Genomic DNA, 23,363 nt, shown 5'->3' on the forward strand with positions numbered 1-23,363 from the left:
TAAAGCACAAAATAAGTTAAAAAAAAAAATCTGTTTCCGAACCTGAAACTGCACTGGATAGTCCCAACAGCATTTTAAAGCTGCTCTTTAACATGCCTCACTGAAATACTGCTGCATTCATGGCATTTTGGAGCCGGGCAGTTCCTGCTGTCCAGTGTTGCACATTTTTTCAATACATTATTTTAAACTGTAAAAAATGTCCGACTATTTCTTTCACCGGTCATATCATATTCTAAACAATCCAACCAAAAAAGAAAAACAAAAAACCCAAAGCCAAATGAAAAAAAAAAAAAAAAAAAAAGGAAAAAAATCCAAACTATTTTCTTGTACCTATTTACACAACATATTTATGATAAACTATCAACAATACAGATAGCTAGAATTTTGACCAACTATGAGAAGCTGGTAGCAAGTTTGAAATCTTAATAAAGTTCTGTATGAGTAAATGACTAAATCCTCTAAAAGTTGTAAACAAAAAAGCCAACATCACGTTTGCCATGAATGCAACATTATTCATTATTATACATCATTCCTTTCAACTGACAGAATCTATCGACAGGTCAACGCACCCTCCTCTCTGAACTCCCAGTGAACAACGGCAGATGTCTGTCCATCTCTGTATGTCTGTACACCCTATATATACGCAGGTAACAAAGAAGCCTTGACTACTAATATAACTGTATTGCTGTAAGAGAGTCGGAATAAGGTGAGTCTATGCTGAAAATGTTCGACAGTGACTATGACAGGAACAACACACCGACACAGCTCAGCGCTGTTTTAACAATATCAGCATTGATCACCAAAACACAATAAAGAGTTGGTTTCATTCTAGTACAGAGGAGTGCTTTTACGAACAGCAGTCTGTTCTTATTTTAGGGGTGCCGAGTTGTGTTTTGTGTGTGTGTGTGTGCGATATACGGGTATGTTTGAGTGTCCACACTAACAAGCATGTAAGTGGTTTCCACAACAACCTGTAAGTGTGTGTATGTGTGTGTGTGTGAAGTGTTTTTGTCTGTGTGTGCGTCCAGTTTGCAGGTTTCACAGGGTGGGTTGTACAACGCACTGACTTGATGGAGGACTTAACAAGAGGGAATGGCTCTGCAGCCCCAGCCTTCCACACGGGTTGAGACACACGGCCAGGAAGTGTCAGCTGTGCGCACGGGGAGGAAGGCGCCGTCTATTTTCTACAAATCACGCATTAACTCATCACACAGATCAGGGTGAACGCCGGACGGTGCAGGTCTATGGGTCAGAATGAAAACCTAAACGATACAAAACAGAATAACAGCTGCATGTTTAATGCTGTAAGTCTTAGTTTAGGTCGCACAGACGGTCAAACGTGACTTTGTTTCTAACCGATAAAAGTTTGAAAGTAGTAAATTGTACATTGAAATAGTTGTTAATTAAGGTGCTTTTGTGTTTTATTTTCAATACTGTCATCAACCCAAAGCAATGCTTCTAATGCTTAAAGAGCCAAAGTAACGTGAAGACTTGTGCTATGAATATTTTGCAGGACTAATCTCAATCCAGCCGCATTATCAGCTGACATACATCATAACATGCAGAATGCATGCTAATATCAGTCATTAAGTCAGCTCTCCAAGCTTCTACAGTCTTTATGTCTAGTCTCTACGCTGCTTATCCCAGATTGGTCTTTTTTCGGTGAGTACACATAGTGTCAAATGTCCTTCTATTGCATTAAACATGCCCATCTACCAATATCTATGGAATTTGTCCCCAAATGTTGTCATTCAATATGCTGGTGTGTCTGAATGTTGCAGAGCAGCCTGTGACATTCTCATCGACAGTTTGCTTTAGGTGCTACAAACAGTTTACTGTGCATTGGTCGTTCATCTTATGTGACTAAAAGGTGTAGCAGCTATTTAAGATTTAAGTTCATTGTATTAGGGCTAAACACTCAGAATTTGTATTTGTTCCTTTAAGGGCAGAGAAAGTGATTTATAAAATGCTTATCTCTGGGATAATGTGTTTTGAGCTAAGGCCATCCTGACAAACAACAGGGTTTTCCCATCCCTATTGCTCCAGCCTGGATGATTATCATGCACTTATCACATCCTTAAACGATGTTATGAAAGTGTCTAGAGCCTGTTCAAAGCCTGTACAGCTTCAGTTGCCATCCATCACTGAGGAATTGTCTGATATGAGAGCAATTCCTTCACTGAGTTTCTGCCCTGCCTTCAAAATTTATATGCAGATCCAGATGTCTCCATTCTTGGCCGCTCTTCATTATGCGTGTGTTCTCTGTGCTCGTCAGTACTAACAATGATCATCATAATATCAACATTATAGGCAACATTACTGAAAGAAAACTTGACTAATACTGAGAAGTGGAATAATGTATGATGAGCTGTAATATCGAGATAACGTGCTGAAATGCAGACAGCTGGTGCTCTGGGAATAAGATGTGGTCGTGTCAACACGGGTCTGCTCGGAGATTAGAGTTTTAACACGTGAAGACCTGCAGGAGGGGCCAGAGCAAAGCCTTACAACTGTGATATCAGACATGTGGCTTAACAGGAATTAGACTCACAGGTCGAGGAATCTATGAAAAAGAAAAGAGGCTCTGCTCAGTATACTCAGGATACAGCACTGACTGAGGGTTTATTGCATCGGGTTGTTAGGTTTGGGGTTCGGGGTCATCTAAATCGGTGCTCACGAGTAAAATTTATCAGTCGAGACGCTGGTGGAGACCCACACAGAGAAACACAAACAGAACAGCAAGTGCTCCACTCTGTGGTAGGCAGGGGCCAAAGGTCAACCCGTGGGCATCAACTGGTCAAAAGGTCAGGGTTGGTTGCAAGGAAGCTGGCAGGCGGACCCCAGAGAAACACTGAGAGGCAATCGGTCAGTTCGGTGCTGCAGTGGGCAAGATGGAGGGCGGGGTCAGAGGGGAGTGACTGCGCCGTGGTTGGTCGGTTGGTCAGTTGGCTGGCGGGTCAGCAAGCTCCATGCGTGTCCCGCCAAAATCTGCAAGTCACTGGGACTCAGTCTGTGGAGGGAGAAACGAAAGAAATACATCTGAAGACAATTTTCGCTTTTCCCAGCCAGACACCTTCTCTGGCGCAGGTTCACATGAATCACGGGCCACATTAGAAAGCATTCCTGTTTTCTTTTTTATCGCGTTAGCGCCGCAGCCATCCATAAATTAGGCCGAGCTTGGCAGAAGGCTGTTGTTCCTCTGAACCCAGCTGCAGTGCCAGAGATGAATCGATCCACTAAGAATGGTTGATCTTCACTCCGTGGAGCTCATAATTTCATTGTGAAGCGTAATTGTGCTATTTTTACCAAGGAAATGTGCGCTGACACACGGGTAAGGGCACAGACCTTTCACAAATCTCCAGTGGGATCACGCTGTAGCTGCATATCTATCAACTTATGGATTTTTCCACTTGTTAAAAAAGTTGGGAAGCATAAAAGTGGATAGTAAAACACAACGTCCAGTTATTGAACAATCTGTACAAGGAATCAATAGAATAAACTCACATGGTAGATTAAAAAAAGTGATAAAATCCAGGTTATTAACATAATACAAAGAAATAATGAAGAGGAGTCACTGCGATAGGAAATAAAACTGATAAAGAGTGGCTGAGCAGGCCACTCAGACTTTAGTTATTTATTTCTTTATCTTTGATTAATATGATAGTATGAGACAAAGAGGCAGATCATATAAGTTTATTCTTCTTTTGCTCCCTTTCATTCCTTCAATTCTACATTTTTGCTCTGTATTGTTTTAACTGATTTATATTTATTTTTACTGTGGATGAAATAAACTAAACTAACAGTGGTGTTAAGTATTAAGTGAACAGAACACAAGTCTCTCTTAATATGGCTTGAAATCATCAGTATACACTGTACAACAGATAATATTGCCATGTTTTTTCCTTACTGCTTTCGGAAATGGTCCTAAATGCTCATAAATCTTAAAGCATTATGGACTTCAGCTTTTATAAGAGAAAGATGAAGCTCTAAAGTCAGAAAAATGTAAATTTCGATAAAATGATCACAAGCATTTATTTCGTACAGATGTAATCATGGGTCAGCAATTTGGTAAGTAGTGGAAATAAAAACAAGCAGGAAATCATCATGCACAGTTGAAAGAAACAGTGAAATGGTTCTTTCATTCATTGACATATCATTATTTTGTGTGCATTTTATGGAATATGCTCCTTTAACATGAAATGCCTCCAGCTTCCTGGCAAGGCTTCCTCTGTGTGTGTGTGTGTGCGCGTGTGCATGTGTGTTTGTGTTTACACTCACTTGTCTCAGTGATGCGTTTGTCTATGCTGAGCGGCTCCCTCAGTCCATCTCCTCCAAAAGGATTGGTTGTGGGTTCCTTCACGCCGTTCTCCTTGGTAACACCTCCGGGTGCCGTTGCCTTGGCAACCCCCGCGGGGTCTGTTGTCGGAGCGCTACTTGGGGGTGAAGATGTCTTCTCCTCTGTTTTCTCCTCCTGTATCCAAATATATACACAGAGAGAGGAGATGCACACACAGACACAAGGACAAAGCTTTTCATGCCATACCGCCATCTAGTGGTGCTAGTCAGAAACAGCGCAGTGAGTCAGCAGTGTGTTTACCTCCAGGGCCTTCAAGCTGAAACTGGTCCTCCACAGGAGGTATAAACTGCTAAAACTACAACATGTTGCTGTTGGACTTTTCACTATATTTTGCACTATTGCATTATTTTTTTTCCTATCAAGTGTAACTTTCTGATTTTTTGTAAAATATTCAACATCAGTTTCATTTCAACAGAGATTTCAACAGATTTTATCTGCACGTAGCAACTAAACCACAATGACTGCTTACATGTGCCGTTTTGTAGACTGACCTTGTGACCATTGGTCTGTCCGTTGCCTTGCCCAACGTTGTCCAGGGAACCAATCTTAGATTTAGCCTTGATGCTTAGTTTATGGGACTCAATCTTCACATCACCGCCACCTGGGGAGGACAAGGAAATTAGCAAGCCAGCACGGACTAAACGTCTAAAGGGAACACAAAGAGCAGGTTAACAGTTAGACCTGGTTTGTGTTTGATGTTGTCCTTGGAGCCACATTTGGACGTCACCTTGCTCACGTCAACCTTCTTGTTCAGGATCTGCACCTGTGGAAGGGCAAAGATCATGATGCTGCCTGTTGAGCTACAAAGACACCCCATGCAGAGCAATCAATACACTTTACACAACTGATTATCAGACACACCACATATCCTCTGTTTCTTTCACAACTGTGCCGGATCCCATATTCTGACCATTTTTATTGTGGTTCAAGGTGCCCTTGTTTGATAGGCTTATCAACAAAACACCATTTATGCAGATGAATTAGGACCAGCCATATTTGAAAGGTGAGGGCAAGCAACTTATTAGACCACTGTCGGATCCCGAATCGTGCGCTGGCAGCTGGCCCTGGTGGGTTTTAAAAGCTGGCGGCCTGCCTGACTGCGTGTGTTACGATCAGTCAGATTTGCATATTTGATGAAAGACGAGGGAATCGACAGCGAGCTGGCCGTGAACGTCATTGCTGTTTGAATTCTCATCAGTGACACAAAGTCTCATTAATTCTGATTGACCCAGAGCTTTTCCTCATTAGAGGCACCTTGACAGGTTAAATAATGAATAACCTGGTTTTGAAAAGTAAAACACAAATATTAGCACCCTGTTGAAATATTCATTGTGATATTTCATCCTGTGGAAACGCAGCAGTTGCCTCACTGTTGGTGCTTCTACAGAGAAATTTGTTTTATGTGGGTCCAGAGTATCACTAAAAAATACAAGTGGTTTGAGTTTTATTCCACATTTTTAAGTTTTAATTTTTATTATTATTAGTTTTTATTATTACTATGTATTGGTCCTGTTGTGCTGTTTCATATGCAGACACTATAGGTACATTAGAGAACCGAACCATGTCATAAATTTTTATTTATTTATTTTTTTTAGCAGACATGCAGTCGTTTCAGTTTGAGTGTTAAAAGTTAGAAAGTCAGCAGAAGGTTGTAAAGCTTTGTGATTGTGTATTAAATGTTGTAGGTCTCCTGAGGATTAAAAACGGACAGTTGCTGATATCGTGAATCCAAGCATTTACTCGTGAATGAGCTTTTCCCAGTCCACCTTTTGCATTGTGCTTAATCGAGCTGGGACTGCAAAGTGGTGGTCGTGCGAGCGGCTCGGAGAAGGAACATGATAGTGCAGCAGGTGTTTAGAGCAACCAAGAGCAGCATCTGGAAGGGTGGGCATGTGGACCTGTGGTCAGGTCGCTTTATATCATGTGAATCAGTTTGTCCCACTGATGTGTTAATTAAAGTCAATTAATTCCTGGTTTCTTTGGAAACGGTCAGCTTTCATCTGAATGTTTAAGGAAAAGCCTGAACTCCATTTAATCTCAGTCTGGTAGTATGCAATGTGAATTTTTTGTCTGGACAGAAGCATATGGCCACCTAAACCACAATTCCCTTTCTTATCTCTTTTAACAAGTCTGGTTCTGTTGTGGCTTGTACATGGGATAAAAGGATGTCCAATTGAATTTGAATAGATGGAGGTATGCATCCACTCTGCCCAGATTCTGCTCCCGGCTCCAGCAGTACTTACATTGCCACCTCCAGGGACATGTTTGATATTGTCCTTGGAGCCACAGCGAGAGGTGATGTGGCTGAAGTCCAGCTTTTTGTGCACTATCTGAACCTAAAGACAATCAGGCAGACACACAGACGAGCCAGAGAGACAGAGAGGGGAAAGAGGGAGATAAAGAAAGAGAGAAAGAGAAAGAAAGAAAAAGCAGCAGACAGACAAGAGCAGCAGAAAAGGAGCAGATCAGCAGGCAGCTTTAGTTGAAATGAAACAGAGTAGCCTTGCACTGTAAGTATGGAAGAGAATCTGTTATCGAGTCCAATCAATTGATTTGTCTGCATTTTGAAGTTATGGTGAACACACGAGACCGCACAAAAATGCTTTGAAGACAAAACAATTGCAGGTCGAAATGAAAGTGGGACTAATTTTCTGGCAGATAAATTAACGGTGGCTTACCAAAATGAGAGATGAGACTACTGTCTGAATAACAACAGAGTGCTTCCATAAACAGCAGCAGCTTCAACTACAACAAGCACAAAGACGAGAAGATGGCACTGGTGGCATGCAACAGACTATTCCACAGGACAGTCAGTGATTTTGTGTCAACATTAAGCAGGGAAGCAACTGCGAGTAATCACTTCAGGAGAATGGAAGATCGAGGATGTTGTTAGTTTCGATGTGAGTTTCGATTAAAGATTTTAATGTTTTTATTTTATTTTATTTCCCTTTTATATGTTTGTCTGATTGTTTTGATGATTTTTGTGAAAAAGCTGACCAGGTTTGAATCCTGGTTGCTGCTGAATTTAACAGAGTCACATCAAAGTAACTCAGACTTGGATGATTTTTAACATGTGATACCTGCAAAACATAAAACATCATATTGCAGAGTCAAATCAACTGTATCTTGATTTGGGTACATACAATCACCTATAATTCCTTTATTGTGGTGTTTTGTTGTCGTTGCAACACTGAGTTGCCCAGTAATAACATGACACACTAGTAATGTTTCAATCTATCATGACATAATGGACATTGTAAGCTTGCCAATTTTTATAATTCTATTTATGGAATCTCATTATTTTGCTATCAGTACTGCTTTATTTAATTTCACCCACAGGTCAAAAATCCAGATCAAACATTCAACAAAATAAAATTTCGTTAGGACTCAAACTAAGAAAACTAACTTGAAATGATAGAGCACTACTTTTTTCTTACATTGTTAGGGGCATCAATCTATCCACGTTTAATCCCTCACAGGATTACGATTTATTGATGTTTGTTAGGTTGGAAAAAGCAAAAGGTTAAAAATATTTAGAAAATTTTTGAGTCAAGGTTGCAATTACCCAAGCAGATAAAACAAAGGACATTGACTTTTTCAGTGTATATAGATTATACTTTTTTTTCCTGTAAAATTTAGTTTTCTAAAATGTTGCAAATCACCATGTGATCAAAAACAGTCACATAACTATGAGAAGGAATAATACCAACAAGCTGTTGATGGATATAAATGAATGAGGAAACCTTAAGCACACTAAAGATGAGATGAGATTCAAAATGACATGAAGTTCACCAAAAGTATTGTACTTGTTTGAACAACTCCTGTTCCTCGACACAGAGGGGACATCAAAAAACACTTTGTCTTCTTTGCCTGTGTCCACAGGAGTCATTAAGTAAACCTTTCAACTGATCATGAGACTGAGAACACAGACGCAGGTCAAACTCAGAAATTCAAGGGTTTTTTTTGGAATCTGTTTAGAGCAATACCTAAAAGTGCAACAAATTTCAAAACGCAATTCCTACTAAAACTGCAAAATGTTCAGATCGTGCTGAGACACATCATAAAGCTTTCCACGCGAGCAGTGTTTCTTCTAAAAATGACCTTGCTTTTTCATCTCATTAGCTGCTACACTGCGATGCGGATTTCACAAAACCTTGGTAAAACAATAAATTTGTTCATCTCCAGCAAATCGGAAATGAAACCAAAACAGCAAACTTCAATATGCAAGAATAACGACGTTCCCCATATGTATGCGGTGCCTTTATGTGAGAGAAAAAAGCTTAGCATGGAAATAGATGGAGAATGTTGACATGGCCCCAACATTTTCCCTATTTGTCAATCCAGAAATATTGCTTTGGTGTCATTTTGATAGACACGTCCCTTTTATTGTTAGCAGCTCATAGCAGCAGTCACGGTGTGCAGATATCTGTACGATGGCTAATCTTCAGTCAGAGACAGCCAAAATCACAGTGCGCAGCCTCTTCAAAATTAATGCCGCTTGACATTAAACTCTGCCAAAATTGTAAAACAATCTATTTTTGGCCAGCATACAAGTGACAGGTAATGTAAAACACACTTCAAAGAGTGTAGAGGCGTCAAAACTGGGAAGATAAAACCCCAATTGTATATATGTTGAAGAAGAATTAATACAGTGAGGAGATTCAGAGGAATATATTATTTGTCGTTTCATTTCATGACAAATGGTGCATCTTTGGAGAAAGTGCCACAGGTGGGCGGCTGAGAATTAATAACTGAGGGATATTTATCATACAGCATTGGAAATACGGATGAAGATGATTTCACTGTCCTCTCTTAATGACTGGGTGCACCTCTTTCTCTCTTTTAGATGATGTTAGCTCTCCTCGTGTTGGTGTGATATCAATTTCATTGCCTCTGCGGCTGCAATCAGGGAAAAAGGAGGGGAAAAAAAAAAAGCCTGCAGCAGACGTAAGACGCCTTCCTCCATTCTCTCGGTGTCTGTCTTAGCCTCTTTCTCCGGGATGAAAATGGCATGATGACGCAGGTGGCACCAGCAAAGGATGACTCACTGAGCAGTTAGCACACACACACTCACACACTCACACACACACGCTTAATGTGTGAGCGTGCACACACAAACACACGTACGCATACATACACACAGACACAACAAGAGCAGCGGAGCAGGTAAAAAGAGTTTTCGCTGAAAGCACATCGTAAACACCCTAATTGATTTTGAGCAGCACAACACTAGTAGCCGCAATGTTTCTGCTTCATCATGTCCCCTTAATATCCGGAGTGAGCTAAAGAGACGCTGCAGGATGCTGAGGCGATGTCAGCATGTTGCTACGAGTGGAGAAAAACAGAGACAAGCAAGTGAAACAAAGCTGCAACAGGTAACTTTTTTTTTTTTCTTTTTTCAACAGAGTACAAACAGACTGAAAGTTTCAAGGAAAGAGAATAACTCCATCTGTGTGTGTGTGTGTGCCCCCTCTTACTCACTCAGTCTAACATTGCCCTGCATTGGATGCAGAAATAAAATTCCCAACAAGCACACCGGCGCACGTGGCATGTTCAGTGTTTGTGTTTTCAGCGTGAGCAGACTCTTTGAGTTAAAAACAAATGATCCAAGTGAAAACACAAAAAAAACAAAAACAACTGACAGGCTACGGAGGAAAAGCGCAATGTTTCGACTTTCAAGATGCGAGACGCCGGCTGTGACACAGAAGCACGTAGCTTACTGCCAAAGCCCCGCAGAGAGCCGTTTCTCTCTGGCTGCACTCAGACCAATGGCAATTGTAATCAACCTCAGGAGAACACAGGAAAAGAAAGGTTACATTTAAAGTGCTGTTCAAGAAGTACGAGGAACACCGGACAGAGTGAGGAGTCATTTGAAAAGTGCGTATGGACATAAAGGCATGAATTGGGGCACTGGTATATACAGAAAAAGAAAAAAAAAAAAAGGAGGTTAGTTTGGTTGGATGTGCTGAAGGTTATATAAAATGTGGGGCATGTGATCATGGAAGTGTTACTGAAATGGAATAATGCAGAAAGCTGTTAACGCTGCTGAAGTCGCTGGGAATTGCACCATAAACTGAAATTCTTGATATCAATAAAATCATCAAGAAGTAGGAAGCCACATAACATTATCATTCTATTTTTTTTTGTCTTCCAGGTTTGTTTTTTAAAGTAAAATACAGTATTTTATCTTTAGATTCCGTTTATTATTCTGTTTAAAACAGAGGCAAGTGATCTGAAATATTCAGGAAATTAAAAGAAGTGAAAATAAAGTCTGTATGTTTGTTTCATATCCGTCATGGCAAGTTTCTAAACCAGGGTTGTCAAACATAAGGCCCATGGACCAAAACTGGCCCACAAAGGCTGTAATCAAGCAAACTGTAAAAAAATTAAAGAAAGCAGAGATCTTTTTTTGTTTAGAATTATTTTAAGCGGAGCAGACACAGCATAGCGTTGAGACCTGAGCTGAGATGTCGGTGATGCTGCCATGGCAGATATACCTACCCTGCTGCAAGGGTGCAAATTAGTGAAAGCCTCAAAGGCATGCTGTCAGGGTGGGTTTGTAAAATCTTGCATAATGCAACAGGAGCAGTTTTTCTGACATTTCACAGTTTTGCACAAAAAAAAAAAAAAAAATCATTAAAATTGGCTTTATGTTGACACTGTACTCATTTTTGGTCGGAATTGTTTGGTTTTTGAGAAAATACAAACAATTTCATGACCTATACTCTATACCACAATAAATTACATTTTTTTTTAGTTTAAATTTAAAGGTTGTTATGGCACTATTTTACCGGTCCAGCTTACACAAAATGAAGTTGGGCCCCTGAACTAAAACGTGTTTGACACCCCTGTTCGAAACCTTTGCCAAAAACATAAACATTACATGAGGGAGAATCTTCAGATTAGAGCGAGCTAATCATAAATCAAGTCAAATCTGTGCCTATAAATAAATCGAACATTTGATGAAGCTGCAAAACAATGACAACAGAAAAAAATAAGCAAGTGTAAACGTGACTGATGGCGAAGTGTAAAGAGAAAGGTGTGACGTGTTGGGTGGAGATCAGGTGGCGTCTGCAGCGACGTTCGGGTCGTGTCGAGGTGCGAGGGTGTCGATGGCAGGGACTCACTCTGGCCTTTCCGGCAGGGTTGGAGGGGTCTGATGTCTTGTTGTTCGGGGTGGAGGAGACCTGGGGAGACAATTAGTCCCCTGGTCAATAGAACCTCCAACCAACCACACGCCACAGCACAACGGGGGTGGAGGAGGAGGAGGTGGAGGAGGGCTGGAGACATGGGACTGACCAAAAAGGAGGAATGCTGCTCCAATCATATCAATTGGATATAAGAGCCAATCTAAAGGTAATTTTGCATTTAAAAGGGGGAAAAAACAACTCAATACAAATTCAAAGAGGCAAATTAAAACAAATCAAATTTTTTTAATGTTTGAGTGTGAATAATTTTGAAAAACTGATAGTAGTGGATCCAATTAGAAGGGATATTTACTCATGTACCCATCGAGCAGAGGATCAGACTGCATCAGATGGATGGAAGCAACCGTTCAAATGGCAGGAAGCTGGAGCAGATGGAAAACTTTCACAAACACGCCAGTGACTTACAGTGGATTAGTACACCCAGATTAACATTTGTCACATGTTAATAACAGGAGCCAATCAAATATCAGCTCAATAATAGCGTGAGATGAACTACACAATCAGAAAACAGCAGTGTAAATGTCACATTACAGGACGCAGCTTTCAAAAAACAGTGAATCAGAATTATTACTGAACACTGAAGGATGGAGAGGTGTCCTGCTGAACAGAAAATATTAAAATACATGGCAGACAATACAATATTCATATCACGGGAAGAGCGAATGAGTCAGTGCCGTTTGTTATGATGCCGGGCAGCGAGGTGTTTATGTAAAGTGGCTTCGCCGCCGGACAAATGTGTTTTATAAAGCGTAGGAACACACAAGAGCAGCGGTAGACCGCTGAGCCGCTGCCTGAAAGAGCCAACACTGTCCAATAATTACAGTTTGAAGCACACAACCGGATACTCCACGTTTGACAGGGATAAATATCACGATAGGCCAATTTCATACAGCCACTTAAAGAGAAAACGGCAGCTCCGCCCTTCGTCTGGTCTGTCTTTAATTGGCCGTGTGACTGTGTCGAAACGCCACAGGTTGAGAAAGTGAGGAGTCACAATGAATATGAAACAGGGTGCTGCTAAAAAGATGCATGCGTTCTATTTCCTCGGCTTAACCATAAGTGGGGATGATATTTCTGCACATATGTACCTGTTACGAAACATATTTTCATGTGTTCCTGCAGCTCTGCTGGCGAACCGAACAGAGAAACGTCAATCGGAAATGTTGGATGCGAAAGAAATATTAAAATACATTACATCAGACGCCTATTTCATGAACACAGTATCTTTTAAATCTACAGCTTGAGCAAACGTTTACTTTAGCAATAAAAAAGCAGTGAGAGATTAGACCGTTCATGCTTATCGTAAATTAACGTTGCCATTGCTCCGTGATTGGTCTGTTTGGTCGGAGGCAGAGGTGGGTTGTATACATCAGTGATGAAGCTACAGCCTCCACGTCTGAACCATCTTGACACCCTCGCTGAGTGCAACTTGTTAGTTTGCAATGTTTGTTTTCTGAGTTTAGGAACTCTAAAAATGTAGAAGAGGTATTTTTGTTCATTAAATTGAGTATTTACGTTCTTTAACTTGACCCAGTGCTGTGAGTGTCACATTTAGAGGCATTGTTGTTAAATTCATCCTATGTTTACGTTATGTTTACAGCGTATAACCTCAGTAATTGAAAATATCAACTGCTACTGCTCTGATAATGTGATATATTTCAATGGAGAAGCAACAGCGAAGCACTAAATGCTTTAGAACAGCGATCACTGACACCATCGGTCATTCACATGACACACAAAACCGTCAAAACCGCACTCAAAAATACCAGACAATAGCAGCTGTGCACTTGAAAGCCAGATCTGCTCAATAGATACTAATGAAGATTGATTCCTACATAAAATGAAAAGAAATGTGTTATTATTGTGTTTTGGATTAGCAGTTGTGGAGACATTCATTTCTATGTTTCTTTCAGTGTAAACGCACATTTTCCACTGTATTTCATCCTGTATTTCACTTTTATCCTGTCCTTTACAAGACGAGGTGCTGTCTCTCTCTGTCCTGCTCAAAAAGTCAAACATTATCATTAGTTATGTCCTCTGAAGAGCAGCTCTGCTGAGCCTCATTAACCCCGAACTACCCCAGTCCTTCTGACAGCCACACAGAGGGCTGCAGCTTCACGACCTGTGAAATAACTGACAGCTTACTGCTACAAGATGTGAGTACATTTTTGTACTTCGAGCTCATAAATCTGTTTCTTTTGCAAATACAGTGCAAAATGAATGTTGAGCTGACACTTCATCTAATGTGTCACATCAACAAATAAACCCAATTAAAGGAGATTTTTTTTCCCCAGTAAGTAGCAAATTACCTTCCTTTCTTGATTAGATAATTAGTAAATAATTTGTTACTCTAATCATTTTCAAAGTTTCCGTAACTTGCACAACACTGGTGACAGATGACGCGACAGGGATGGACAGAAGACAAACACATGATATCATATCACACAGCGGGGGAGATCGAGAGCAGATGATGTTTGTGGCTGTCATGAACGCCGAACGAGGCGACGCAGTCAGGCGCCAGTGCTACAGCAAATCCACGGCATGCTGGGAAACTTTATCACAGTGGAATGGCAACAGCATGCATTCACAGGAACAATTTTCACTGTTTTCTAAGCGTCAGTGTGTGTCTGTGTGTGGCAGAACAGGGGGCACCAAGACAGTGTGAGACAAACGTGTGAGATACTAAATCTGCCAGGTAGCATTAGAGAATGAAAAGGCTAACACAGGAAGACGGAGACTACCAGAGAATTAATGTTTGAGAGACTGTATTCCAAAACACAGTCTCAGGGAGATATGAACATAAACATTCAACACAGCCTCTTCTATTAACACGCAACGACCTCCAGAACTATCGGTGCCGGTGATGCAGAGGTGAGGTGAGTCATAGACAGTTCTGAATGTGAAACAGCACAAGCTCATTACAGATGCTTCTTTTAATGTGGCTGTCAGCAGGGAAGTTTTTCCCTTTCTGTCCCTGTCAGTGTACTCCCTCGAAACCCCTCCGCCGCGGTGCGCTGCTTTACATCCCACAGAAAAGAGTTTCAGACCCTGACAGCACCGCATTCAGAGCAGACTCTGCGACCTGCAGGGGTCTTCTGTTGCTTCCAGCTTTCACTCACAGATGCAAATATTGGTGCAATATTAGAAGAATATTATATTATTACAAGGATAAGGCATGCAGTTCAGGAAACTCTGATAAAACGTTATGCAATTACCTGAAATTTGTCTAAAATTGATCTTTTCAGCATATTTCTTAGTTAACATTCTGTCCGACAATTTCAGATTTAAAATGAAGTTCCCCTCTTTATGGTTGACTGGCTGTGTGATATTCTCACAACCTCCGAGTAAAACATGGATGACGTACAGTGCAGAGTGGATATTTGAATTGACACCACCTACAGCAAAAATCGTTTGCTGACACAAGAAAATGACTCAGCAGTATTTCGGGAGTCCTGACAGGTGCAGCAGCGCTGCGCTGAGTTATTCATGCGCCGCTCTCTCTGGCTGTCTGCTCTGTCATACCTTTCCTCCGCCGGGCTGGTACTTGATGTTGTCAATGGACCCGATCTTGGAGCGGACGTTCTTCAGGTCGGGTGTCGGCGCGTTGATGGGTCGAGGGTTTCGGGGAGCGCGGGGCACCGCCGGCTTCTTCTCCAGCGGAGTCTGCTTGGGCACGGGGGGTTTGGTGATCACCCGGCGGCGGTGAGTACCGTCGCCGTTAGTGGAGCTGGCCGGGGCAGCTGGGGTGGCGGTGGAGGCGGGACGAGGGCGAGCTGCAGATGAATTATACATATCAGAAACTGTGGGCCACTCTGTGGAAGGTCTGTGTTAGTATTTGAGCTTTTTGACCTGTCGTCTTCGGTTTTTTGGCCTCGCCTGTCTTGTTGTCGGCCTTGTCATTCTTGCTAGCTGTGAGCAGACAGACAGGAAAAAAAACACCATTAGGTCTCAGCATTAAATCAATGCCACTGGGAGCTTCTAGCAACAAAATTTTTTTAACATTGTAGCTTACTAACGAGGCTGTTAATGGTCCAACAAGTAGCGGGTTAATTCAATGACACTTTGATGCACGATAAGGCTTACCGAGCTGTACGGAAATAAAACTGAATTCAGGACTCATAATATTGAAAAAAACCTTAGGAGATCAGCATATCTGCAACAAACATGTTAAGGGTATATGCAACATAAGGAATACATTATAGTTAAGTGCCTGGATATGATTGTGTTGTATATGATGTTATATAAATAAACTGAATTTTGTGGATAAGCTGCTCATGGAATTTTACTTTTGCTGCCCAAAAAAAAAAAAAAAAAAAAAAAAAAAACCTCTAAAAGAAAACACAAGGTATTTACTAGCCTTGCAATGGCCGGTGTTTCCTCTTCATCAAACCTGTCGACTGCTCACATTGTGCCACATTACTATTGATATTCAAGGACATCTGATGGCTCTAAAATCTTTCTAAAAAGTCTGCGCAAATCACCTGTGACAGCAGATCGACTCTGTGTTGATGAAGCCGCGATACGTAACGCTAACGTTATGTGGCAGAAGCATTACGAAATCAAACTGAACTGCTGCGTCGGGCCAAAAGTCAGTCAAGTAATGGAGTTCACTCATGCAACTAAAATGAAATATGAACCTTGTTGTACATAACAACCGACACCCATTACTGCGAGCTGGATGAATGAATCACATTCCGCGAGGCAGCCACACAAAAGTGCATGAAAAGCACAAAGCCTGTTGGAATAACACATCTCAGACTGAGTCACAGCCCGTTCGTTTAGAGAGGTGAGATCCTGTTTGTGATGTGCGGATAAAAATACCAGCCTGGTGTCTCCAAAAGCCAACTCTTGATGTCTGATAAAGTGCAGCATATGGTAACGATTCAGTTAGCCTGTTGCCGAGAGTGGTGCCAGTCGGCAACGTGAGTCACAGTTGCAGCTACTGTGGCGCATTCAGGGTCCTGTTGCAGAGGTCGTATTGTGCTGGCAGCACAATGAGCCGGAGTCTGAGACGCCACTGTTCATATCGCACAATCAACCGCGGGGGGCAGGCAGGCACAATGGAGATGAAGTACCTGCGGTTTTGCTCGCAGCGGTCGCAGAGGAGCCGTTCTTATTTGCAGTCGGACGTGGGGTAGGAGTGGCCTTTGGCACGGGTGGGCGTTTCTCAGCGGAACCGTTTTCCGGAGTCTGGGAATTCAAATAAAGATAAAGAATAAAACAGCTTTTTCACATATGACCTTGACCATTTCAGTGTGTTTCCTTGCACTGGTTTTCTAAAATAATGGCAGAGTGGCATAGTTTCCTGACTGCTATGAAGAAGACAATCATGCAACTGTGACCAAACGGCAGTCAAAGACAAGAAACCAAAGACTATCAAGACAGATTTAAAAAAAAACATGCAGGGAAACACATCTTGTGGAAATAAAATAATGTGTGTGGCAATAAAATAATAGCATAATTCATGTTTATTAGGACCTGTACGGTAGTATGCCGCTGGAATTGTCATTGAGGGAACTGAGAGATAAATTGGAGGTAAACATAAACTCACATCGTCCTTGCCTTCGACCTTCAGTCATAAAAATCTAATCAATTAATTAAGTGAAAATGGCTGCTTTAAATTCGAAGAATTCCGTCGGAGCTATTTTTGAGTGTACACTGTAAAGACGGATCTGATGCCTCCGGCCCTTTCCTGTTTCCAGGTGGAGGAGTAAAAATAGACATTTGGGACAGATGTCTGAGGACAAATAGCATGATAAAACACAGCAGGCTTGGCAGTCATCCAAAGTCTCAATCAGTAAAGGTATGTATGAAAAAAAGTCAAAAAAAAAAAAAAAAAAAAACAACTGCTCAAGCTGACGGTAACAGCTCCGAAAACAATCAACACTTTTAATTAATCGAGAATTCAGAGGAAAACTCAACAGTCACAGTTTATCAGGATAAATAATTCAGCTCCTGAAAAGCAATTGTTTAAAATGTTGAGTCTTGACTCTGAAATATGATTATTAAGGTTCCCACAAATAAACACAAGTCCTGTCTTCCCTGACGAACACATCATTCATCCTCTTAGCCGAAAACGGTTCTGCCCGTCCACTCACCTTGGCAGCCTTGTTGGAGCCGGTTGCTGTTGGTGGCCGCTTGGCGGCGGTGGGCGTGGTCGCCTTAGGAACAGGGCTTTTTTTATTGGCTGAAGCTGTGGTGGGGGAGGGGCGTTTGGCCGAGTTGGCCTCGCCATTGGTGGAGAGGGTGGATGGGCGCGATTTGGCTGAGTTTGGTTTGGTTGAACCCACATCAGGCTAGTGGCAATGGGTTTGAAAGAAGCCAAAGTAAAGTATCAAAAGTGGCAGCAGAAGAAGGAGAGTGTAAGAGAGAAGCAGGGCAGAGAGAGGTAGAAGAAGAAAAAGCAGAGATGAAGTCAGGGATTGCAATGACAGCGTGGCATGACTGCTTAGCCAGAAAGTATGTGAATATCATGAAACAGGTCATAAATTATATAACTAAATTAGCAATTTATAACCACCTTGAAGAGCTCATGAGATTAAAGGTATAAAATTATGAAGCTCAGATGGGATGAAATGAGCAGCAGGTCTCCAATTTTAGTCATTCATACACACACATACACACACACAAACACTTAGAGACACTTGTTAAAGTTTAAATACTCTGTGTTGGACTGCTTTATAATGCCATTCTGTATAATGTTTTGTCAATTCAAGCACTTTTGTGGATATCAGCATGTGTTTAGCAGCCGCTTCTTTCAGAAGAGTGTAAACTGAAGAGTGATAAATTAAAATTTCCATTAGCTTGGAGACGAATCAGATAACCCCCTCAATCCTGTCTCCATTACTGTCATCACACCGAGCCTGCTTTTAATCACAAATCTTCAAAATCCGGAAACCATTCACATAATCAGGTAATGGCCGAAGTCAATATTCAGTCATGTGGAGGGCTACCGAAATTAATCTTTCGGAAAAATGATGTCTGCTACGACGAAAACGCTACCTGGACACACAACAGACGCACACACACACACAAGAGACCGGCGAGGCAACAGAAAGAGTGCAGGGGCTGAAGTGGAAAATGTCTGTGTAATTTCCGCAATTAGCTCCAGCTCCAGATTGTGTGTGACCAGGTAACGGTCTGTGTGTCCTGCTCAAGGACACTTCAGCAGGCTGCTGGAGACGCCAGCTGTGACCTTCAGGTGATGAAACTTATTCTGTGACCACTGGAGACACTTGATAGTGTGACTCTGTGTGTGTGTGTGTGTGTGTGTGTGTGTGTGTGTGTGTGTGTGTGTGTGCGCGTGTGCCGCTTACCTTGCTCTTGCTGTCAGGGCTCGGCAGGGTCTTCCCGCCACTGCCTGTCGGAGACTTAGCCGTACTCTTCCCTCCTTTCTCGTCCTTCGTCTCAGCCGGCTTTTTCTCCTCTTCCTTCTTCTCGTCTTTGTTGGTCTTTTCCGGCTTGTCTACCTTCTCTGCCTTTTCGTTGGCTTTGTTGTTCTTATCCGTGTTAATCTTCTCGTTCTTTTCCTCGTTTTTCAGGATATTCTCGGACTTCTGGTTCTTGTCGGGACCGTTGTCCTTCTTCTGCTGCTCTTCTTTCTTGTCAGAGGTGTCAATCTTCTCTGTTTTGCCAGTCAGAAGGTCTGTCTTCTCCAGCTTGTCCTTGTTGTCAGATTTAACTGTGAGAAAGAAGAAAAACAGCAGTCAGCATCAATGTATTTAAGTGAAATCAAGTTGAGAAAATAAATGGAGAAGTAAAGACTAAAAAAATATTCATTCTTAGAACCTTAGAACCAATGTTTGCATAGTACTGGCAATGCTTTTCAATGCACAGCTTTAGGAGTTCACGGATAAACCAGATGCACAGAGTGATAAAGTCTCCACTCAGCACTGCAGCCAAAGGCATACAGTATAAAGTGACTTATCCTGACCGGTACAATGACGCATCAAATACATGAGAGACTGTCAGCACAGTTCCATTATCTAGGACTGTTTTCTCAAACAAAATCTATCACATCCCACAATTTGCTTGATGCAGTTCCACATTTGTTATTTATAGATTTGAACATCCATGTGGAAGATTTTATGTAGGTCGTGGTAGCAGATGATTCTGGGTCTGGTGGGTAAACAGGCCAACTCCATTTATTTTATTGCACTGCCTTACGCAAGGGGTGCAGCTGTATCTTTGCAATCTATGTCAACGGGGTCACATCCAGCCTCGACAGATGAAATGAACAATCTGTTTTCCATATATTGTTTGTCTGCATATCCTATTTAATTACTTTTACAAGTATCTCCATATTCAATCTACGCCAACACTCACTCAAGTTATTGCTGTTGCTACTAAATAAATGAAAAGTGATTGCTGTTTTGACAGTCTTTTCATAAAATCTATTATTTTCTCAGTCAATCTCTACACATGGTCACAAACATGTAAAATAAAGAGTCAAAATAAACAAAATTAAATTGTAATCATAGATACAAAAAATGAATTAAAAAGCAGTATCAGTGAGGTACCTATTAATCACACAAATGGTGTCTGTTTTGTGTATGATGGGACAACACAGACGAAGAATATGGTTTTAATCTGTGAAACTTCGAGAACAGCAGACAGTGAAGACTGAGCCACACGTTCACATATGTTGGTTAATGAACATATGTTGGTTAATGTCCTTGAATCTCAGTATCTCTGTGTGGTAAGACTATTATTATAACACCAACTCAGGACCTTCCATCCTCTGCAGAGGAAAAGTAAAGGCCATGCTGGGTAGCAGCACCGATGTTGCTAATAATTGATACATGGAATGAGGAGAGAGAACAGGAGGGACACTGGACCCGTGAGCAGGCAGCAGAGGGAGGTGGTGTCATGGTTTCTGATGCTGATGAGGGTGAAGACAGAGGGGGCAGAGATACACAGGAGCTCTTTGTTGTCCCTGAGACAGACGTTACATGAGCGTGACACTGGACAGGGCTCTTTGCTGTGCATTAATGTCACCTTCATTTCCCTGTGGGCCAGGGATTGCTGTTTGATAACTGCTCTGTTTGCTCTGAACCAATGCCAGTTTGCCGTTGTTCAGATTTCTCAAGCAATCAAGACGGCACGAATTCAGGGGGATTCTGCTTGCCTTCATTTAAAACACACTTCGAGATGCACAACTTTGTTCTGGAGAACAAATCAGATACTGATTGTCAGCATTGTTGAGTCATGCATTTGGAAAAAACACAACAGTAACTAGACGAAAGTGACTATTTCATTTTGACATTTTGAAAACATTTTTGTTGTTGCTCTCTTTGTGGTCATTGTGCTGTGATTAATTCAGTTCCAACCCTGCAACAATAGGCTCACGTTATTGCACCCTTATAATTTGTTGCAGCTGCTTCTCAAATTCTTTCATTGGCATCGAGTTGTTTCATGAATTTTAATATCCGTAATTCTGAGATTCCTTGCACTGTTTGAGTTTGATGTCAGCCAAATAAAATATGCATCAAGATTAAACACTCTATCCATTCATCAAGAAAGAAAAACAGGTTTAAAAGATGAAACTAATTAGATTCCAGTAGCAGCATGGAGCACCAAGCAAAACATTTATGAAACAAATTAAAACTGTACTTCATTATCTATTTCACATTTACCTTAAAAAAATTACTTATCTTTGTCTTGTATTGTGATCATTAAGCCAATTCCAGCAAATCATTCTTTATTTCACTATCAATCAATTAAATCAATCTCTCAAATCTTAAAGAATGTCTGTTTTTTTTCTGCAGTTTTCAAGTGCAGGCCATTAGCTTTAATAAACCACAATCCACTGCCATTCAGACAGTTGTGACGTAAATTCCATGACAAACAAAAGCTTTAAAAAATATTTGCAGCAGTGTCAATGCTACATGCTGCATTGTGATTTCAGTGTTGCATCCCTGTACCCCGCCACACCAGCAATATGACTCACTCCACATGGAACTGCTGGCCGAGAACGCAGAGGATCCATCCAGTGCACGCTACACTACACAGCTGCAGGCGACCAGCTGCGTGTGCTGGTGCGTCTGTTTGCGGCGGGGAGAGAAATGGAGAGAACGAGCCGACCGCCACGTAAATCGGGGTATGACTAACGTACACAGGCACCGAGCTGAAGACAGAACATTTTCTGCAGGAACTTATTTAAATGGTGACACACGATTCCTTTTTTTACCCGCTTTAGAGAGTGAATCTACTTTTCATATATTATTGACCGATGTGGCTTCTGTAAGCTGGTATGACAGTGATCAAGCTGCTACACTGACAGACAGGACGATCAATACTGACCGATGAACGCAGTAATGAATCACAAGTTTGTACAGACATAGGGACTTTTTCATTTATTTATCTATTTTATGTCTGTTCAGTTTACATTTACTCCACTTTTAATCCTAGTAAGGTTGCAAAATCAAATATGACTATAAGCTTGATTCAGATGGAACTTTTCATGAGGTGCTTTTATTTTTGGCAGAGTACTTTCATTTTTTTTTACTGGTAGAAAATGCCATTTGTGTGCAGGTTAAATAATGTCTTTACATGCAAAAAGGAAACTCCAGAAACTTTTCATCCATATAATCCAGTGTTACTGTTAAATAGCAGGAGTTTGTTTGACTACACTACAACCCGATACATCAGTTGCTCCCTTGGGAAACTTCACAGTTATCACTTAGCTTCAAATGCATGGCTTTGAACTGTGGGAATAAACCAGATTACCTCGTGAAAGCACACAGGGAGAACATGCAAACATGTGCAATGCTGTACACATATTCCCTGGAGTTTTCTGTGGGTACTCTAGTTTATTTGTTGTTGTTTTTTCCCCCCCACAATGAAAAACATTAGATTAAAGTAACACGAAGTAATCCTGTAATTTTGGATGAGTGCGATTTTCTTTCTTGCTGAACTGGCAGCTGTACTCTGCCTCTGAACGGCTGGATGAGTTTGTCTGGCTGCACCATAAAGTGGTTGTCGTCTCATCTTGTATTTCCAAGCAGCTTTGTGAATTTTGCCTGGAGTGTGGAGCAAACTGCTTCAACCAATAGCAATCACTTAATAATTTAGAACTTAGACATAATTTCAGTTTTAAAAGGTAAACTATTAAGGAGCAGTTGAAGGTTTGTCTTTCATGTTGGTCCAGATACGTCTTGGACCTTCTGAAATTTTATCGCTGACTGGATAGTCAAGCAAGCATTTTACATTACGTAAAATGCATTTTCATAGAGATTGTAAAACGTCGACATGACGTTGCTCATTTTAGTGACACTGACAGGCCCTCTCACACCTGTGTTGACCGCCTTTCTGTCCACACCTGCTGCACCTCTCCAGAAATATCACATTCACCACTGCCAACAAGCTCTGAGGACCGGGTGAAAAAACTTGAAGTCCTCGACTTGTCGGTGTTTGCTGATCTGTCCCTCTGGATTTGCCGCCCTCTCAAATTCAGAGGCAGGACATCGATACAACACTGACTCCAGCTATAAGGAGTGTATTAAATGCAAACTGTGGGTAGCTTAGCTCGGCTGTTTGATGGACTGGATGTGCCGTACCACTGCTTGATCTTGTCAGATCAAGATTTGAGCCTCGTACTTGCTGTGCGTTCTTGTGCATTGTGGGGCGGCTGTGTGGTTCTGAAGCCTCTGAATGAAGGAGCACCTTTAGACGCAGACATGCCGTCTACTGGGAGTGCGTCTGCGTGGGAGCGCGCCTTTAAAATCGGCGAGATTTACATCAGCGGGAGCTCTTCACCTACACACACGTAGCTACGCATACACACACAAGATGCTAGG

The 23,363-nt window shown here is 41.5% G+C and overlaps 1 protein-coding gene across 5 annotated transcripts in view; it reads right to left on the minus strand.

Moving 5' to 3' along the window:
• Positions 1-2,282: 2,282 nt before the first annotated feature.
• map4l (microtubule associated protein 4 like) overlaps positions 2,283-23,363 on the minus strand; it is a 70,261-nt gene continuing 49,180 nt past the window's right edge. For 2 of the 5 annotated variants that reach the window (XM_030115875.1, XM_030115880.1), the window contains 11 exons: positions 18,882-19,246; positions 17,664-17,861; positions 16,641-16,755; positions 15,415-15,474; positions 15,088-15,338; positions 11,485-11,544; positions 6,601-6,693; positions 5,039-5,120; positions 4,849-4,958; positions 4,279-4,471; positions 2,283-3,010 (listed from right to left, as the gene is read on the minus strand). In XM_030115875.1, the coding sequence (XP_029971735.1) occupies positions 3,006-3,010; positions 4,279-4,471; positions 4,849-4,958; positions 5,039-5,120; positions 6,601-6,693; positions 11,485-11,544; positions 15,088-15,338; positions 15,415-15,474; positions 16,641-16,755; positions 17,664-17,861; positions 18,882-19,246 (1,532 nt within the window). In that variant the 3' untranslated portion in view covers positions 2,283-3,005. The remainder of the gene's footprint in view (positions 3,011-4,278; positions 4,472-4,848; positions 4,959-5,038; positions 5,121-6,600; positions 6,694-11,484; positions 11,545-15,087; positions 15,339-15,414; positions 15,475-16,640; positions 16,756-17,663; positions 17,862-18,881; positions 19,247-23,363) is intronic. The other 3 variants (XM_030115876.1, XM_030115879.1, XM_030115877.1) reach the window with 3 other exon arrangements.

The sequence above is a fragment of the Salarias fasciatus genome, chromosome 18, assembly GCF_902148845.1.
Source record: "Salarias fasciatus chromosome 18, fSalaFa1.1, whole genome shotgun sequence".
NCBI classification, from domain to species: Eukaryota; Metazoa; Chordata; class Actinopteri; order Blenniiformes; family Blenniidae; genus Salarias; species Salarias fasciatus.